The sequence below is a fragment of the Chelonia mydas genome, chromosome 10, assembly GCF_015237465.2.
Source record: "Chelonia mydas isolate rCheMyd1 chromosome 10, rCheMyd1.pri.v2, whole genome shotgun sequence".
Taxonomy (NCBI): domain Eukaryota; kingdom Metazoa; phylum Chordata; order Testudines; family Cheloniidae; genus Chelonia; species Chelonia mydas.
In genome coordinates, this window is record NC_051250.2 from 9535188 (window position 1) to 9555604 (window position 20417).

Genomic DNA, 20417 nt, shown 5'->3' on the forward strand with positions numbered 1-20417 from the left:
CCGTCCTCTGAGAGAGCCCTCCATCCACCCTCCTTACCACTCCCTGCATGGAGGCCCAGCCACCAGCATAGCTGCACCAGAGCGAACCACCGGCAAAGACAGGTCAAATGCTCTGGGCACCAGTGCGAACAACCACTGCTGGAAATGGGGGTTTGCTGCTGCGGTGCAAATTACAGCTTATGGGGGCTTCCCCTGTCTGCCTGGGGTCATCTGTGACTCTAATTAAGACAGATTCCCATGGTGGCAATCAGATTTCACCAGCATGCTCTTCCATGTCCGGAGATCCTCTGCCCAGCAGCCAGAGAGAGTCAGCCCTTGGGTTGCGCTGATCCCTTCCCTTCCCCTGCTCCCTAGAAGGGAGAAGCCTCTGCAGGGCAGCCCTTTTATAAGGAAACTTAAATACCAAAGGGCTGATGCCGTTAGGGACAGGCCCATCAGCCTAGCCTCATGAATTAACCCTTCGATGCTTGGAGCTGGCCCATCCCAATGACCAGCTGTGTCTCAAAACATATCTGTGCTCAGCCCTGGACACATCATGCCATTGTGTTGAAGGGGTTTCCGGCCAGGCTGACAGTTGCGGGAGGGGAGGGATGGGAGAGCGGGACTTGGTGGGTGTTGTTCAATTCACACCTGGTACGATGGGGGCCTGAACCTCAGCCCTGGCAGCCGTTGCCCTAGATTGTCCCACGTGAGCCCGTACCAGGCTACCTGCCAGCCGTCAAACCATTGGAACTTTGTCCCAGTCCCTAAAGGGTTAAGGGGGGTGTGCTGTCTGATGATGGGTGACAGGAGGGGTCCCAGCTGAGCCCAATCTGGAGTTAAAATGCAGAACTACAGCTGCCGGCTGGGTGATGCTCCGAGAGCTGACCCTGGTAGGAGGCTGAGAGGCTGATCTTGAAAAGTACCTGGAGACCCCAGAAGAATCTTGACCAATCAAATGCGCGTCATTAACCCTTCACAACCGTAGTTAGCCCATCTCAGCCCCTTCACCTGGGCTCCGTATGAGCAGGTTCTTGGGTTGGTCTGATGCGCCCGTGGTGCCCTCCCCTTCAGAACAAGAGAGGCTCGTGTGTCCCTCCCTGAAAGTCTCAGGCAGTTTCTCCGTTGCATCACTGCTGGGCAGATGCCCTGGGGGCCTATCTTTGACGGAGGTGCTGTGATCGAGGGGGGGATTCTTGGCAAGATCCTTCTCCCCTTCAATCTGATGGTTGGGATTTGGTGGGGCTTGGACGTGTTCTGGGAACCCCCTTAGACTCCTGGCTCTCTGCTAATGTTGAGGACTAAAGGTTTGGGATTTGTCCTGCCCCCTTGCCAAGTGCATCTAAATGCTCGTCCCATATTGGCCTGGCCCCATTTTCCCCATGTTGGTGAGTCACAGCCGAGCGTTTTTGGGCTCCTGATGGGAGCAGTCGTGGTTGGGAGTCTGCAGTGGAGAGAAACCAAAGTAATCTTGTTCCATTTCATTTTGCAGATGGATTTTACTTATCCGGCCATGCGGGACAGTCTGCCTTGCACCCCCAAGCCCCCGTCTCGAGGACAGCGGCCAACCACACGCCAAGCGCCCTGCACCGCGAGAAGGACCTCGGGCACCTGCACAAGAGCTCCAAGGAGGGCCTGAAAGACACCCCCGGCAAGGAGCGGGCCTGTCGGAGTGACCTCTCCCTGCACTTTCCCAAGAAAGATGGCAAGCCGAAAGAGGAGCCCAGGCCTCGCAGTGTAGTGGATCTGACCCAGGAAGCCAAACCCGACGGCGACCGGAAAGGGACTGGGTTGGAGAAGCCGGTGAAGGCAGGGGAGCGGCTGTCCCCGTTCCTAGCCGAGCACATACCAAACCGGGGGGCTGGCAGCGGGGAACCAAAGTCCAAGAATCCGCTACAGACCTCTTCGCTCAACAACTGCAACGGTGGTGGGGACCCCATGCTGAAAGCTCTCGGGAGTGAGCAGGACCGCTGTGCCAAGGACCCCAACCGCCACGACGAGAACATGAGGCCTTCTGCTCATGTCCACTCGGACAGGCTGAAAAGGGGTGACTCCGCCATGACCCCGGGGGGCGCTTTGCACATCTCCTGCAGCTGCCCCTCCCCGCACCCTTCCCAGCCAGGGAAAATGACGCCCTCCTCTGCGTTCCCACCCCAGTCTGTCCATTCCAGCATGTACACCATCTTCCCGCCGGCCAAGGAGCCCGGGCGGGAGCACAAAGTTGTTGCCCCCACCTTCGTGCCTTCGGTCGAGGCCTACGACGAGAGGAACGGGCCCATCCAGATCGCCTCCCAGGCCCGGGACAACAAAGCGAAGGACAAGGACGTGGGCAAAGTGGGTGTGTTGCAGTCACCCACAGAGCGGGGTCACACCGACGCCTCCCGCACGCTCTTGTCCCAGGACTTCTCTTGCCACAGCGATGCCAAAAGGATGGAGGCCCTGAGGGAGAAGGGGTCCGTGATAAGGGCCAACTCCATGGTGCTGAAGAGGCAAGTGGCTTCGGAACCCTTTCTGAACCGGCCTGGGCTGGGCTCTCCGGAAAGCAGGGAGTTCCTGGCCGCCAAGGGCTTGCTGAGGGCGTGCCCGGAGCCAGAACACCGCACCTGCGAACGAGACCGCTTCCAAAGGGCCGGCTCCAAAGAAGCAGCTAAGGTATATGGCACTTTAGACTCCTCCAGGCAACACCTGGACCACCGGCAGTTGAAGCCGCCTGAGCACAAGTGGAAGCCCTTTGAAATGGGCAACTTTGCCACCACCCAGATGGCCGTGCTCGCCGCCCAGCACCACCACGTCAGCCAGGTGGAGGAGGAAGTCAAGAAGGCGTACCTCGACCCCAGTGGCCTGCAGAGGTCTTCAGCAGTAGGGTCCCGGGGCACGTCTGACGTTCTGCACCCCACCTCCCACAGCGAAGGGTCTGCCATGCAGAGCCTCATCAAGTACAGCGGCAGCTTTGCCAAGGAGACGACCGCTCGGCAAAGCAACGGCAAGAAGAGCCCCTTTGGCGGGCTTGGCAACATGAAGCTGGACTCCGCCCAGCTGGGCACCTCCAAGATCCAGCAGCTGCTTTCCCAGCAAGCCGGGAAACAGTTGAAGAGAGACCTGGAGAGACCAGAAAGTGCCAAGTCCTTTGGCCGCGAGAGCATTGGCTCGCAGGGCGAGGTGGAGGTCAGGCACCTGCCCGTGGGCATCGCGGTAGCGGTTGCTCGGCAAAAGGACAACAGCAGCAGCAAAGTGGGGCCCAGCCTGGCCGACCGGGATCGCTCCCTCTCCCTGAGCAGCATAAAAGGTAGGACCCTGGGGTCGGTCTGAGAGCTTTGAGATCCCTCCCATGGGACTGAACTCTGCCATGCTGGGGTGTGCCCAGAGGGGAAGGATGTATTGAGACACCGAGGCTGATCTGGGCTCCCCTCTCTGCCTTTGTGGATTGGGGGGTGAATGAGAACAGGATGGGGGCAGAGAAAACTAAAACCTAAACGCTGCTTGGTTGGGGGATCTGGTTGGCTCAGGGGCTTGGTTAGAGCCCAGGGAGCCTTTCCTCTCCAGGGCACTGGTGTGAGTCCAGCCATCGTGATAGCGAGAGCTGCCCTCTGCTGGCCGTACCGCAGGAGCTGAGTTCGGTAGCCTCAGTCTGCTTCCCCATGTACTGCAAGCCAAAAGTCTCCTGCTACCAGGGAGACTTGCCAGCTTCCCCTTGTGAGCAGCCTCTGCGGGAGGCAAGGGATTGAAGGGGCGCTGGGAATCCTCCCCTTTCATGCCTCCAAGGCCTTGGCAGGGTGAAATGCAGGAACAGCCTGCCCTGCAGCTGCCTGAGCTGTTCTCATTCTTGGGATCCCATCTCCTCGTCCTAGGCCAGCAGGCGCCTGCACCTGGTTCCAATGAGCCTTACAGGTTGGAACTTGCCACTCCCCAATAATACTAGGTACATCTCGTACCCATTATTTAATCTAGAATTATTTACAACTGGTTTACACCAAGTAGGACCCTACCCTAAATTCAGCCCTTGCTCAGGGAAGAGACTACATTGAACATAGCTCTTGTCTGCTAAGACCGAATTGCTCCATTGCATTATTCAAGCCAGACGGGACTGAATTCAAGTAACTGTTCAGCTAGACTAGGGGTGCTTGGGGAGGGTTTGCATATGTAACTCCCTCCATGCATCAGTTAAAGAATAGATTCTCCCAAGACTGGGAGCTAAATGCAGTCATCTGCTGGGCTCTTGGCTCGCTGTTAGTCATAAGGCCTGATGGACAGACATGGAGCTTCACAGCTTTAAAGCCAGAGGGTTGCAAACCTGCCATTTGCTTCCTCATTTAACTTGTGGAGTTTTCTTTTTATACCAGGCTTCTTATGTTCATTCTGTCCTGCGTCCTGGTTGTGATGTGGCCACCCCCACCCTGAGCTACACAGAAACACACATACACTTTCTCTGATCATTTTTAACAGGTTTCCTTTTAAATCTAGCACCCCGCCTATTTGATTTTCACTGCCTTTTACCTTTCGGGGGTGCAGAGATCACCAGAGGGGGCTGCTGCCTGACTGAGTTCACACCTTGGGCCTTGTTTTAAATAGAAGCAGGGCTGTTTTAAGAGAGAACCTCTGAAAACTCGTACTTGCAATTGGTCCAACTGGCCACTGGATGCCACTGTTGTGCAACACAGATATGGCTGGGAAGCACACCTGTTGGTGTGTGTAGTACAAAACAAATGACAAATCCCTTCCTGAAGCTAATGGGCTCAGTTTTGGAGGGGTAGCGGGAATGGGGTTGGTTAAGCTTTGGGATCAGTTCTGAGTGCCCATGAAAACAAGGCGGTCACTGGTATTGGTTAGAGCCGGGGTTGGTGTACAAGCTGCCACCTGCTCCACAGAACGGGCCACTCTCCTGATGGAAAACCCCTGGTGAGCTGTTGGCTCCGGTACCTTGGCTCATCTTGCCTCCTGCAATGTCACGCTGGGAGAGAGGTGGTCTCTGCAACAAGCCCCCAGCTCCTTTAGGGTTTAGCTGCTTGAAACCAGCCATCCAATGGCACCTGAAAACAAGCCTGAGGCCAAGCATAACTTATGGAAGTATGAATCGCCCTCTGCAAAAGATGCCCTGGACCGAGAGCCATTTTAGGGCCCAGCCTCTGAATGCCCTTGAGGAGCTGCCCCCTGTCAAGTATGTTATAGCATCCACTCTGTGGCAAAGGCACTGGTAGCCATCATAAGACTTCCTGAAACGCCCAGAATAAAAGGCTGCAGCTCTTGGTACGAACAGGTAATTGGCACTCTCACACCACCGGCCACTGCGTGGACATCCAGAAAGTAGCTGGGGATCCAGAAGGATCCCCGGACTGAAAACCATAGTGACATCAGCTCTAGTGGAGGGGCGGAGATCTTCTCCGCCACTTTGGCCAACTGCTTCCCTACCTACCAGTAGTACCCCAGTTTTATCCGGATGAAGACCTTCCTCCAGATAAGACAAAACAACTGAGAGCATCCTGGTGCTGGAGACCCCACACTTTCACTGTCCCGGCCAACAGCCTCATGTGCAATCAGACAGGAGGAGCAATGGGATGGAGCACAGAGGGCAAATGAACCATTGCTATCCCCAAAGGCCCATCAGCAAGCAAAGAGCAACTCAAGTCTCTCTGGCATAGACCAGCAGGAACATTTAGGCCGCTCAAATAAGGCCTTGTCCCAAGCCAGATCAAGTCAGTACCAGTCTTCCCACTGAATTCAGTGGTGTCTGGCAGGCCCGTGCCCTTCATAGTCTGCTATGATTAAAGCTGGTCTAGAGTTTTCGTTTGAAATCTTTTTGACAAAACATGGCTTTTTCATCAGAACAGAAATTTCTCTGGGAAATGTACGTTTTTTGACAAAAATTTTCAGGTTTTTCACCCCCAAACTGTAAATCTTTCGGCAGTCAGTCACTAAAAACAGACAAATTTCAGCTGGGGGGACAGCGCAGCGGATTTTCCGTGAAACCAAATAATTTGTGCCCCGAATGTTTCAGTTTTTAGCTGCTGAAGACCAGAAATCCAAGAGTTGTTGGGCTTTTTTTATGAACCCCTGAAAAATTTTATTGAAAACTTTTTACAAGAAAGTGGGGTCTCTTGTCAAAATGTTTTTGCAAGGAAAAAGAAATCCCCCTCAGCATCTAATGATGGCATTTTCTTGTGTTTCCAAAGTAAGGTGACCAGATTGCGGGTGGGGGATGCACCCATTCACAGACCTTTCCTTAGTTGTATCTGGTTTTAAAAAAAGCAGATTAAGCTAAACCTACACAAGCCAAAATCAGAGCATCTCCTGGGGTGAAGAGGTGGCTTGCACCAATTTAAGTTAAGCCGATGCAATGTCGTGTAGAGCGGCTATGAGTGCCCTTACCTGGCTTCCCAAAGATATTGTCATGTTAGGAATCTTATTTTCCATAACGAATCTCTCTTTTCTACTCTGTTGGTTCCCCAAGGTATGTGGATGTCTTTGCCTATACCATCCTGCTCTCCGAGTGCATTTTAGAGCTGCATGCTCCCAATAGAGTAAACACACAGTCAGTCCAGGGGAACAGAACTGGAGTCAATCCTCCTGCCTCCTGCAATTGAATAGAGGGGTCAGAGGGGATAATGACCTTGTGTTTCCAGGGTCTCCGGGCGCTGAACCATACACTAAAATCCACTTCCAAAAAGATGCTCCAAATATTGTAATCCCTCCCCCACGCCCCCACCCTCATTGCAACAAAAACAGACCCAAGGGAGTGTGGACAACAAGGGGTAACAAAAGTGGGGCTGTCAGGGCTTCTGCTGAAAGAACACCTGGTTCAGTGAGGAATGGGTCCAAGAGCCTAGCAGGGAGAGTTGGGGCTCACTTGTACTTTGCCAACTAAACTGACCCTGTTCTAATCTCTGTGTCCCCTGACCTTGCCACCGCTCCTCCCTATTCTTCCTCCTATTGGCACCTCTCCTCTGTCAGCCTGCAGGCCTGTACTCTCCCTGTCAGACCTCCTGTCTGAGCCAGGATTGATTGATTGATTGGCAGTGCTGAGGGAGCCCGAGTGAGACAAATATGTTCATTCAGCGTAGCTTTTTAATTCTCTGGAGGGGCAGAGATTCATCACCCCTGCCATCACACCTCTAGCCCAAACCTTTGTCCGGAGAGTCATATTTCTCTCTGTTAGCAGCCTCTTCCCCTGTAAGCCCCCCATCCCATTCCCATAGCCCCCTTCCATCTTTCCACGCTCTCCTCTGCTGTGGCTTGAGCCATCAGAAGGCCTGATAGCCAACACGGGGGGCTGTTTGTTAAGCCATTCAGGCCCTCAGACCCTCCCAACCTGCATTAAATGTAATTTACAGAGCCAAACTAAAAGGCTGCAAACAAAGGTTGAATTCTAACAGGCCTCCGGGTCTGTTGCTAAGTGATGGAATTGGCTTTCATACAGAAAACAAGGCCGTTCTTTTTCTTTCTCTTCCCTCTTTTCCCCTTGTGCGCCAAGAGAGATTCTACTAATAACATTAGCTTGCTTGCGCTGAGTGGACGGTGCGTGAATGTTTAGACCTTTTAAGAAAGAGAAAGCAGGCTTTAGTTGGCTAATCTGTAGTATTTGGCAAGTAAAATGCAGGTATTTAGTACTCGGCATTGGTTGCCAAGGAAACAGACCTAAGCTTTTCCTCTGTGCATAAGTGATTGAATTTTGTATGCGCTCCATGCGTCATGTTCATATAGATGGACAAAATGGGCATTCAGAGACCGGGACAATCGCTGGCTTGTACAGAAACGGGACTGTCCCCTTATGGGAGGGGGAGTTGTGTAAGCAAGAATGAGTTGCGGGGAGGGGGTTGGTTTAAAAACAATAAAAATGAAAAGTAAAAGTCCAGCTATAACTAGTGGATCTGAAATAATATAGATGGCTAAATAAATAAAATAAAATAAGTTCTGCAAATGAAAAGGCTGGTTGGTTGGGGGGGGTTCCAAGGAGGGAAAACAGCCCGAGAGGCCATTAGCTAAAGTTCTGTCCCAATTCCAGCTGCCAGAAAGACGGCCAGGCCTTGATTAAAACTAAATAAATCAAAAGGGCTCTGAATGGAAAAACCTGGGCGATTGGGCTGCGGGTGTGTGTATGTTGGCTACGTTAGCAAGCTCTTAAAATAATCCCAACCCTGAGATCAACTGGCGTTGGATCACAGCACGGTGTTTAGTTGTAGATGAGCAGAAGCCACGCTTAAGGTGGGATTGCTGTACCCCCCGCCGCCCTCCCAACCCATGTGGCCAGCTAACTTGCTGGATGTCCGTGGAAAAATCCATCTCCCCTCCTCTCTTTTCCCCCTGCTCTGCCTTCAAAGACCATCAGACAATCCCTGGGGTGTTGCCTATCTGAACATGGGGAGGAATGATGGTTCTCCCAGGACAGCAGGGAGAAGCATGAGGGCATGAAGCAGCTCAGCAGAGAATGCCACTGGAGTGTAGCTTTTTACAAGCCAGAGAGAGGATCCAAATGCCCTGCCCATCAGCCCGTCCCAACAGGGTCTGTGCGCTCAAGCTGTGCTCCTGAGGGATTCAGCCTCGGAGGGGGCCTGTCTCTGTCCTCTGAGAAGTCACTCGCGGGGGCAGCAAAGAGGATGCTGCTCTTTTCACTGGGGCATGAGGCTGCCATCTCAGCCTCTGTTCCGTGCCAGCCTCGACCCCACTGGGCCGGCCTTTGAGAAGCGTGTGGAAGCCATTAAAACTAGGGAAGGGGCGGTTAATGGGTGCCAGAAGCTGGCATCCAGCGTGATCTGCCGGCTCAAGGAAGCAGCGGCCTGTAGAAGCTAGTGTCCATAAAGCGCAGAGTCCAGCCACGCTTTGAGCCGTATGCTGGCACCATGTAAAGCCTCTTGAGAAGGCTGGTTGAGATGCTCGAGAATCGGGCGTGCGCCTTTCCGCCTGATGCCCACTGGAAGCAAGCAGGGGGAGAAGGTGGGGGAGATGATGTTGTTTCACTACAATATTCTTTCTGACAGTAGAAGCTGAGGGAATTGGAATCTTGACAGCTAAAAAACACAGGCTGTCCAGGTCTGCGGAAATACACAGCGGAGCCTTTCCTTGAAAGGATCCTTGTCAGCAGAGTAGACTTGATGTTAAGAGATGCTTCCTGGTGCACCAGTCCCAGCCAGAGGGGCCTTGGGAAAGGGATGTAAATGGACAAAGGTGCGGTTCTGTGAGGCAGTGCAGCATGGCTGCAAGCTGCCCTGTTTCAAGGGAGGCAACTATTAGGAGTTTGGACCGCCGCCGTGAGTGGGGCCTCACCAAGGCCAAAGCTGGGCCTGCTAAAGGGGACCTGCCTGTGTCTGGTCAGGGGAACAAGGAGGCATCATAGAATATTAGAAGAGACCTCAGGAGGTCATCTAGTCCCCCCTGCTCAAAGCAGGACCCACACCAACTAAATCATCCTGGTGCCATTGATTTACTGGGAACCGGGATGGGCTTTATTAGCCCCCTCCCACCAAAAAAAAGGTACTAGGCAAGGGCAATAATGAAGTGTGTGTTTGTGAGAGCGTAGGGTTGGGGTGGGGATAAGAGGCATAGGCAAAAGCTTTAGAAAAAGGGGTGGAAAATGTAAGGCAACCTGAGCTAAAATACCCTTGGGACACAGGAATTGCCAGACTAGATCAGCCCTGAGGTTCGTCTAGTTTCCTATCTCTGACAATGGCCAGCACCACATGCTTCAGAGGAAGGTGCAAGAATCCCCACAGTAGAGCAGGACAGCCTGCACCCCGTGAAAGTCTCGTCCTAATCCCTAACAGAGATTGTCCAACAGCCTGAAGCAGGAGGTGGTTATCCCTTCCCGAACTCTTCGTTTGCACTCGTCGTTAGAACTCTGGGTACTCTTGGGTAAGTGTCCAGTGTAAGTGCCCAGTCCCTCGTTGGATCTTGCTATCTTATCCTAGGCCCTAATGCTGCAACACCTCCCTGTGTCTGGGTAGAGTCCCTTTGAAGTCACTTGGATTCTGTGCAGAGACGAGGGCTCTATGCTAACAGATTGCACTGCAGGATCAAGGCTGTTGCTTCTCTGATGGCTATTGCTTTTCTGGAGTATCTGTGTCCTAGCTCTCTCCCAACACATGTTGTTGGGCACAGAGTGCTTTTATCAGAGTGGGTGCATGCGTAAGGTCATAGATTTGTAGACTGTAAGGCCAGAGTGGACCATTAGGATCATCTGGTGTGAACACTTGTACAGTACAGGCCAAAGAACCTGACCCCAGGATGGCTGCTATAGTTCACGCAGATGTTGTGAGCTTTGTGCAGATTGCATAGAATGAAATGCAGTCTGGACTTTGTCTTTAAGAATCAGTTCTTCTCGGACTTACCTCCCTTCTCTTCTACCTTGGCAGACGATTATAGCAGGAGAGTGGAGGGGACAAACTTAGCTAAATTCAGTTGCTTGAAAGTACATATTTCAAACCACACAGGACTGGGACGGGAATAGTGTGAGAAAATAATCCCCAAACCCCAGGGTCCCCATTTAGATAGTGTATTTTGATTGTGTCTCTGATCAACAGACACATTTAAGTCCCTGCTCCCAGACCCGTCACTCTAGCTGATTTTATTAGCTACTTGGCGGCTTAGAGCTGCAACCCTTTGGTGACCCTTTGGTGGGGACGGTGGCCCTTGAAACACGGGTGCGGAGTGGAGAGGACTTGGCACGTCTCGGACCGGAAGAGGGCTGCTTGTCTTTTCAGGGACAGCACCTGTATTAACTGCTGATTGTTTGTGTCTTAGGGCATGGCCGCTCAGATGATGACTGCGGGGACGACCGCACCCGCCAGAGAGACAGTCACTTCCTGGCTGGGCGTTTGGAGCGAGACCAGGAGAAGCTACTCAGGTGAGGTTCTGTGTTTTGCTCCTTCAGGTGTGAACTAGGCCGTCTTCCAGTGAGCATGGGCTTGGGGATGCACCTAGCGACACAGGCTTGAGTGCCTGGCCTTGTACCCTCTTGAGTGAAGTCACAGATGTAACCAGCTGTGTGGCAGGCACTCGCGTTTGGGCAGAGTCAGCACTTCTGGTGCAGCTCTCCCCTGGTTCAGCAGGGAGCACTGGACTTTAGGACCCCAAGGACAAAGACCAGTCCTTGAGAGGGCTGGGAATTGGGAGTGTAGGGGGGACCTAGAGTGCATCCAAACCTGCAGGCATCGTTTGTGTGTGTCTAGAGCTGCCCGAATCTGCAAACAAAAGTATTCTTTCAAACACCCCCGCAAGGACTGAAACTCCACGAGACCTTGGGGCACAACCCATAGCTGCTCCAAATGAGAAGCAAGGTGGAGAGAGATGGTTCTGGGTTGACAGAGGAACAGGACCAGCGCAGGGAACGCAGGCTGAGCCTGCTATTAACCTTCCTCTTTATTCTAAGGGACACCTGGGCACTGTGTGTGTCCTCCTGGTCTCTCTCTGCGTCTCTCATCCATACTTTGAAGACTGATTCTTGAGGGTTCCAGTAATCTCCAGATGCACTCTCCTCCTTCCCCTTCTTCCCCAGCGCTCTGGTTCATCGCTAATTGACATCCCTTGTGTGCTTCTCAGTCTGTTCCTTTGGCCGTGCAACATGCCCCGTGCTAAGATTGGCTCTGACGATTCTGTTTTTGCCCCCCAATGCCCAGAGAAAGCAAGGAGCTGGTGGACTTTGCCCGGCTGCATCCCTCCAGTTGTGCTACAAATGGTTTGAATTCCAACCTCATGGTGACGGGGGGGCCAACCCTGACTGGCTCAGGGCGCTGGTCTGCTGACCCGGCTTCACATTTGGCAGCTCACCCGTGGCTACCCAGGACGGGCAGCCCTTCCATGTGGCTAGCTGGCCATCCTTATGGTGAGTCTTTCTGGGAGAGGGAGGGTTGTGTGAAGCTCTTGACTTACCCATAAGAATAAAAGAGGAACAGGGTTGCTGTGACCGACCATGGTGATCAATGGCACCTCCCTGATTTCAAGAGGGATGTTTCTGGAAAAGATCCCTCTGAAAATAACCTGCAGTATCGCATGCACCTGTAGGTGCTGTACGGCTGCCTCCCTGTGGGCAGCTAGACATTCTAGTGTCCCTTCTCTCTCCCTGTCCCCTCATTTGTCCATGTCCAGTGCATGAATGTCTACAGGAGCCCTCGTTGATTGTCTGACCTGAATTTTGATGATGATTCTCCTTCTAGGACTTGGCCACCCATCCTTGCATCAAGGCATGACTCCAGGCTTCCCCCCTAGTATGGCGGGTGCTATCCCTTCTGCCTACCAGTTTGCCAGAGATCCTCAGTCCGGGCAGCTAGTTGTGATCCCCAGCGAGCACCTGCCACACTTCGGTAAGCACTCAAAGAAGATGATTCAGGGGTCCTGTCTTGAAGGAAAATAACTCAAAGCTCAGGGGGGACAAAACAAGGGATGTGATCTACCCATAGTAACAGACCATGAGTGTACATGTCCAGTATCTAGTAAGAGATGCTGGAGTTTAGAACCTTCACTCAAGGCTCAAGTGATAGATTTCTGTCCAGAAGGTGCTCCCTGGCACTTCCCTGTTGTTAGTTTTTCAAGAATAAAATTCTAGGGCAGGATGTGTTTTTTTGTTGAGGCGGGGACGCTGGTGGTGAAGCTGCATGGCACTGGTACATTGATGGGCAGTGTGGAGGTAGTTGTCCAGCTATTAATTCTTTGGACAGCTTTGTGCAAGCCTTGTAGACTATCTCCTACCGCTCAGTTCTGAAAATGGTCCATTCTGTGGCCCAGCAGGATGGGCTCTGCAGGCTGTGGAGATCTGTGGACCATAGAGTAATAGAAATGTAGGGCTGGAAGAGACCTCAAGAGGTCATCTAGTCCAGTCCTCTGCACTGAGACAGGATCAAGTATACCTAGGCCATCCCTGACAGGTGTTCGTTCAGCCTGTTCATAAAAACCTCCAGTGATGATGGGGATTCCACAAGCTCCCTTGATAATAGCTTGGGAACTGGGGAAAACACCTGTACCAGGAACTGCTGCTGTTGCAGAGCCTGGGGAAAGATTTGCCACCAGTGTGGTGTCTGGCAGTGTTCTGTGGAGGCTGTCCGGTTGTTAACATATTTGCAACTGCTGAAATAATGTACGCTTGTTCTTCAGCTACAACACTGTCTTCCATATCATCTCTTGTAAAGCCCTGCGAGGTTTGAGGCCTGGCTGTCTGAGAGACTGTAGTTGGGGTCAGCTGGGGGCATTCAAGCTAACAGTTGCGAGATTTAAATGCAAGCGTGATGGCGCCATGGAGCCTTTAAGAGTAGGAGGCTCAGCTATGGAACTTCCTTTGCCTCACTGGTCCGACACAGACGAGGTTAGCTGGCCTTTACGGCATGGCCAAGACCCTCTTGTTGGGTGTTGTCTAGATGTGGTGGGGCAGGAGAGTGTGTGTGAGGGGAGAGTTAAAGAGGGGGCGGTACTTGCATTTCTGTGTGAGCTATTAAATTAATCACCATGCAATCTGGGGAGGGAGTGCAACATAAATCTACAATGAATATTAAACTCACCTCTACAGCTGCTCCATGCACTCAGGTTTTGTCCGTTTTATCAGCATGGTTGTGATTGCCTTTGTGTCTTCCCTTGTTCCCTAGCTGAACTAATGGACCGGACACCCCCTCTCTGGCCTGCGATGTACCCTCCTACGAGAAGCACCCTCCAGCATGCTCACCAGCTCCAGCTGCTGTCTCATCAGCAACTGCTCCGGCAGCATGAGTTGTACATACTGCAGCAGCAAGCTGCCCATGCCATGGAGCTCCAGAGGAATGCGCAGCTGGTGGTACGTTCTAAGGACTGTGGCAAGCAGGGGGGACTCCCCTGTTTTAAAGTGAACCAACCTCAAAGTCTGTGTTCTTGGGAGAGCAAACATCAGCAACCTGCCTGCTTTGCGTGTGTCCCCTGTGTTGAGAGGAAGAGATCTCCTTAGTAATTCCCAGTCCCTAAGGGAACCTCAAGTTCTGGGGGCATTTGGCATGTTCTAAAGAGCCAAGTTCAGATTTTGAACATCCCTGAAGGTGTTAGGAGGCAGGGTTTTGGGTTGGGACCATGTAAGCCAGGGGGTCAGCTCACCAGCCAGTACTGCTTCTAGCAGCAACAGAAGTTCAGATTGTCATCTTACAAATGAGCCAGTGTTGACTCTGCTCTAAACAAAGCTTTCATAGACTGGATAGTTCCTTCCTTCCTGAGACCCAGGACCCAGTATTGCCAACCCCAAATGTTCAAAAATCACGAGTCAGGCCCCAGAAATCATAAGATTGGCTTATAAGGCATGAGATTTTTATAAAAATATGTTTGGGGGCTTTTTTTAGTTGCCTTCTTGTTTTTGAACTTTTAAGGTGCATGTTTTCCAAATTGAGACTTTAACGCTAGAAACTTCCTTTTTGTTTTTAAATGAAAGCTGAGATTCTCACATATTTGTGTCACTCCAGGCACTTTAAAAAAAAACTTGTCACAAGGTTCATGATAAAAGTCACAAGAGCTGGCAACACAGACCTGTTGCCTGGCCTCTCCTAAAAACCTCTTCCTGTTAAAGCATTTACCTCTGCTCTCTGCAGATATCTCCTGCCAGACCTTCCACCTGCCTTTTGCAGAGAACCATTCCCAGGTCCTGTTCCTGCATTTCCATCTCTGACTGTGAGGGTCCCTTTTATAGGAAGTCCTGCTCTGGTCTTGTTTAGTCTTGTAGGACCTTTTTGCTTTGTAGATTCTAACCTGATACCCTAAGAAACATCCTCTCCTGACGCCCGTCTCTGTTTCTTGCAACAGGAGAGATTAAAAGTAAATGAGCAGCGAGCAGACATGGAAGAGAAGGTTACTAAACGGAGCCTGGACAATGCAAAATCAGGCCTTTCCTCATCCACATCAGGGCTGCTGCACCGAAAGCCACCTGTTCTGTCTCCAAGCGCCTCCACCTCCTACAGCAAGGCTGTGAGTCCACCTCCCCTGTCTCCCAGGGTCTCGCCCGTATCTGTGCTCAAAGCTGAGGTTATCAAAAAGATGGAGGAACCACCTACGCAGCCGGCCTACTCTTATCCTGCCACCCCAAGCTCCCATCCTTCCAGCCCACCCCCTGCCTCTCCGCCCCCTGCCCCTGCCATCCCTCCAAAAGAAGAGGTACCTGAAAACGTGGAGAAGAAAGACTTGGAACTGGAAAAAGAGGCTCCCAGTCCTTTCCAGGCTTTGTTCCCAGGTAAGAGAGCCCTGCTTTGGAAGAGCCACCTTCTGTTTGTGCCTGGCTCGCTCTCTTTCCTCCTCTCCTTGGCTCTTTCCTGCCTCAAACCCTCCCCAAGAGAAGACCAGGTAGGGCCTTTTTAAAGGAAGGCTAATGTGAAAGGACCAATCAGCACTTGGCAAGTGCGGTGCTAGGATTGATGCATGACATAGCACTATGGGGAAGCCTGGAGCTTTGGTCCTGTATCTTGTGTTCTTGTCTTTCCTTGGGAGGGGTTAGTTCCTCAAGGTTGCAGTCTACTGGGGGAACAGCATGGAGGAGCCCAGCATGGATGGAGTGGAGGCTGAAGTCTCCTCTCGCCCCAGAAGTGGGTTGGGTGAATCTTTTGGTCTTGCATCCTTGGAGGAGGGTGACATCTTGGGCAGAAGGAAAGTCCAACAAGCAACAGCCACTGAGAAGGGTTAGGGGTTGGCAAGGGTGAAGTTGAGTAATCGTGTACCTGCCCCGGGAGATGAGCCCCACTGGCACCAGTCACTGTGTATAGTATTCCTTTGGGTCTCTTGCAGAGATTCCACCAGGATATCCATTCCAGTCCCTTCCTGCGTCCTTCGGAAGACATTATCCCTACCTCCTTCAGCCCACCGCGGCCTCTGACGCGGATGGCCTGGCTCCCGATGTTCCACTGCCTGCAGAAGGGTCTGAGCACATGGAGCTTTCTCCAGAGGTCAAGCCCATCCGCCTGTCTCCATCCAAAATGCTAGAGCCTATTCAGGCTACGGCAGAAGAGGAGTCCTTGGAAGACCGGGTGAAAACGGAAGTGGAACTGGATGAAAGCCAGGGAGCTATCTGCGAGCAGGACATAGAGGCTCTGAACGCGGCCTCCTCCAGTGCCGTCCCAGGACAGAACATGGACAGTTGCAACCTCCTGTTGCACCAAGATGAAGCTCTGAGAGCTTTGGAGCAGGAGCAAGAGTCCCTCCAGAACTGTCAACAAGCGTACCAGGTAGCTGTCTGCCCTGCAGAAACAGAGGCAGCAGCTGAAGCTGGGAGCGGGGCGGAAACCTGTTCTGTGCATATGGACTACGATGACTCCCTACCGCACCCGGATAGTGAGCAGCCTGGGCTGGACCTGGCACCCCAAAGAGAGGAGCCTTCTCTAGCCATGGAACTGCAGAGCAGCGACTTGCCCCAGGGGGGAGCCTGCCTTCCTAGCCTGCCTTCGGATGAGGGGCGGCAGGGGTCGGAGATCTCCTTGTACGCAGATGAGGCGATATCCTGTCACATCCCAGCTCTGGACATCAAGCCAGACGACCCACTGGCCGGCATGAACGCCTTAGTGGCTGCCACAGAGCTGCCTCAGGCTTGTTCCTTGTTGACAACTGGCAATGGCATAACGCAAGCCCAGGTAAACCTGGAGATGTCGCCCGGCCTGTCCCTGGAGCACTCCTTCCTGCAAGGGATCACTCTGCTGAGTGAAATAGCAGAGCTGGAACTGGAGAAGAGGAAGCAGGAAATTCAAAGTGAGTTGGGGAAGTGTGCTGTGTCTCCTACCCCTGCAGAGGCTGGGGACCTGGGTCTGCCAGAGCAGCTAGTGCTGCCTCCATAGACAGAATCCCCTCTGGGTAGGTGTGTGATGTATATCTATCCTCAGCCTTAGCTATGGTGTCATGGCCAGCAACCCCACAATGCTCCTGGAGTGAGCTTCCTTTATTGCTGATGCTCTAGGCTGAGTTGGGAATCCTGCTCCAAGAGGCTCAGCTGTGGGTGGTGTCTGGACTGTTCTTCCCTGTATCTGCACAGGTTACAGTATGGAAAAGACATGGTATAAAAGTGAAGGTGCACCTCACCCGTATGCTCTTGATGCTGCCAGATAAGCATCCTATTGGCAGCAACGGATTCTGCAGCCATTCAATCTTCTGCATAATGGGCTCCCACAGCTCAAAATGACTCTCATTCCATTGGATCTTGAGGGGATCTTGCCTCCAGTAGCTTCCAGGGAGAGGGGAAACTGAGCCTCCCACCATCTGGAAGGTTTCTGAGTATCCTGCGTGTGGGTTGTAACAGGCTAGATCTCAGGGGTAGGTCAGGGTGGCTGGCAGTGAGGCAGCTGAAGAAGTGCTAAGGCAGAGAAGAGGTTGTTGGCCTCTTTGATGCCTATGGGAGACGTGCACTTGCCCTTGCTGAATGCTAAATCTTAAATTTTCTCCTAAGCAGGTCCGGAGAGCTGCCTGGTCCGACCGACGCTGGAGAGCTTGCTGGCTGCCAGCACCCATGTGCTAATGGAGGTTCTCTCAGCCCCCTTTATGGAGAGTCTGAAAACCATCCGGCTGCCGCGAGAATTGAATCCCAACAAAAAGTACAGCTGGATGCAAAAAAAAGATGAACCCGTAAGTAGCTCTTCCTGCTGAGCTTGACAGGACATTGTGAACCTACCTAAATGTTCCTCCTCTCACCACTCATCATTCACATAACGTTGTATTTCCCTATTGATATTCTCCTTCTCAGTATGGCAAACGTAGACCTTCCCCCAGCCCTCCCGTGTTTGTAGCTGAGCAAAAGTCAATGTGGCGTGATTTAATTTCATTCTTTGTTTGTGTGTGAGCATCACTGATCTATTCAGGGAGGGACACAGCTTTAGAGACTGTGTTTATAATACAGAGCCAGCAGGAGAAGGTCTTACACTCTTTCTTTGGCTGTGAGGACAAACAAAGATGGCGGCAGGCTTCCTCTCCCAGGAGATGGAGTTGCAGATTCTTTAGCACCCAGAGGGTTAGGGTTAGAGGCAGAACGCCCAAGGACATTTTCCCAGCAAACGGTAGCTACGTGTTTTTAAGGTTGGTTGTGTTTTGAGCCATATTTAAATCTGACATAGAGGAGAAAGAGTTCATTGGTTTATCCAGCCCTCTAGCCTTCTCACTTAAAAATTAAAAAAAAATAGAAGTTATCATTGGTGCCTCAATGTCTCCTAGCAGAGCAGGAGCCTTCTCATGTCAGGCTGAAACCTCCCGCACCAAGTGAGAAATTGCTGAATTTGTATGAACCTCCGCACTCCTGCCTGACCTGCAAATCCCACTCCCGCTGGGAGGCTTTGGCCTTAGGGTTGCTTTCCTGAATTCGCTCATTCGTCTGCCATAAAACATTTAATATTATTATGTTAAACCACAAAAAACCTACAATCAACTGGTTTGGAATGACTCTAGAGCTGTGTCCTGGAGCGGAGGAAGGCACCCCCCTTCCAGGCCCTACACTGCATCCAGCACCTTTCCAACCAAGAAGGATGGGGAAGTGGCTGAGTTTAGATCCTGTCTGTTCTGCCCCTTTATCAGCTGGAAGGGACTCGCTGCTCAGCAGAGGTGACCCCTTGCTCCCAGGGGCTGGCCAAGCTGCCTCTCCAGGGCTTGCAGCTCCTACTCACCTGGAGAGTAGGAATTTCCTCATGGTCTCCACATTATAGTACAGAGGACTGCTATGAGGCAACCTGGCCAGCCAGCTAGCTTGTTAAAGCTCCTTCCCTCAGAGGTTAGTATGCAACCTCCATTTGAAATATGACTCTCCTGCCAGTGATGAAATGAGGTAGGTCCCTTCCATTCTGCAGGTAATATGCCACTAGTTGTCTAAATGGTTGCGTCAGTGGAACAGCTTGTCCCTTGCTGAGCCGTGGGACTGGGAAGCAATAATGCACTGGTGGCTGACATCTGCATCCCTCCTTCCCCTCACCACCTCTGCCTGTCTCGCCTTCCGCCCCAGATGTATTCCATCAAGTCTGCCATTGAGAACATGGATGCTATGGAGCTGGACTACAGGATGAGGCTGGCAGAGCTGCAGCGGCGCTACAAGGAGAAGCAGAGGGAGCTGGTAAAGCTGCAGCGGCGCAGAGACTCCGAGTAAGTCACGCAGATTGCTTTGTTGTTGGTTTTTTTATTTTTTTTTGGCTGGGCAACTTCTCTGCCTCCGGGTCCAGGAGAACGTTCTCTTTCCCCAGCTCCCCTCCAATGATGCTTCTGCCAAAGCTTTGCAAAGTGCTCCTAGGCTAGTAAAAAGGCAACCCAACCGCCGATGAATGCAACCGGGCATGCTTGGCGTCTCGGGTACCGGTGGTCGGTGGGCGACCCTGTTAGGGAACCTTGGATTTCACGGCTCAGCTTAGCAGTTTGGTGCCAGACAACAGCTCTGGGTTGGCTTTTGGTGGTATAATTGATTTCGTTTTACTTTGCTGTTGCCTTGGCTAACAGTCAAGCGTGTGGTTTTTTTAAAGGGAAAAGCATGACGAGAAAAGTAGAAGCTTGGCAAGAAGAGGCCCTGGAAGGCCCAGGAAGAGGAAGCATGGATCAAGCGCTCTGTTGCCCCCTAAGGAGAGAGGGAAGAGTGACAGCAAGAGCGGAAAGTAAGGCTGGAACATGGGGAAGATGGGAATGTCAGGGTTGTTGCACCACGGGGATGGCATCTCGGACGCAGCGGGGTCCCTGTGTGGTGGTGTGCTGGCAGGGTGCGTCTGTGGCAGCAGGGTTACTGCGTGGCGTTGTGGTAGAAGTGTGTCTCTAGCCCCCTGTGGCGGCGTGCGCCTGTCACTGTAGCAGGAGGGCTGGCACGGCGTCACGTTGGTGGTGTGTGTCTGGTGCCTCTCGGGGAGGAGAGTGAGCAGGCGATGGAAGGGTTCTGTGGAACGCTGAGCCAGGTGAAGAGTGGGGCAGGCAGACAGTGAGAGGAGCTGCCTGAGGCAGGGGCTGTGTCTTTGTATGCGTTCTGTACAGTGACTAGCACACTGTGGCCATCTGGGCGCCACTGCAATCCCATGAATGTCAATCTATAGTGACGCTAATGAGTTCGATGAGAATGATTTTCACGAATCCGAATGGCTTCTGTTCTGTTTGCTTCCAGGGGTTTTTCTCCTGTGCTTCTGCCTCTTTCCTGGCCCCTACTCAGTGGGAGATGGTTTAGCCTGGCTGCTCTCTTTCCTGGTGTCCGCATCATCCTCTCCTGTGGTGCCCACTATTTGCAAGCCCAACAGGTTTATTTGGGCACCTTGCGCAAAGCCCCATTGACCATATTTCTCTGCCCCACCGGTTGTCGCTGGTTGAGTCTCTCACAGTGGTAGCTCAGCATGAGCTGGCTTCCCAAGCTCTGCATTGTCTTGAGAAGATATTTTCAAAGGCCCAAAGGGGTATTAGGTGCCTAATTCCCACTGACTTTCACATGTCTTTGAAAATCTGCCTCCTTGGTATTTTGCTTCTGTGCTTTGATGGTTGGAAAGGCTTGGGATGTCCACAGGTGTCTGGAGTTTTCTTGTGCGTGCATTTCCATT

The 20417-nt window shown here is 52.3% G+C and overlaps 1 protein-coding gene across 12 annotated transcripts in view; it reads left to right on the top strand.

The window, feature by feature from the left end:
* TNRC18 (trinucleotide repeat containing 18) overlaps positions 1–20417 on the top strand; it is a 93148-nt gene that overhangs the window by 38948 nt on the left and 33783 nt on the right. For 8 of the 12 annotated variants that reach the window (XM_037911752.2, XM_037911754.2, XM_037911753.1 and 5 more), the window contains 10 exons: positions 1472–3265; positions 10708–10810; positions 11583–11788; positions 12120–12266; positions 13539–13723; positions 14710–15133; positions 15682–16635; positions 17327–17502; positions 18863–18999; positions 19371–19499. In XM_037911752.2, coding sequence (XP_037767680.1) covers positions 1472–3265; positions 10708–10810; positions 11583–11788; positions 12120–12266; positions 13539–13723; positions 14710–15133; positions 15682–16635; positions 17327–17502; positions 18863–18999; positions 19371–19499 — 4255 coding nt within the window. The remainder of the gene's footprint in view (positions 1–1471; positions 3266–10707; positions 10811–11582; positions 11789–12119; positions 12267–13538; positions 13724–14709; positions 15134–15681; positions 16636–17326; positions 17503–18862; positions 19000–19370; positions 19500–20417) is intronic. The other 4 variants (XM_037911756.1, XM_037911757.1, XM_037911758.1 and 1 more) reach the window with 2 other exon arrangements.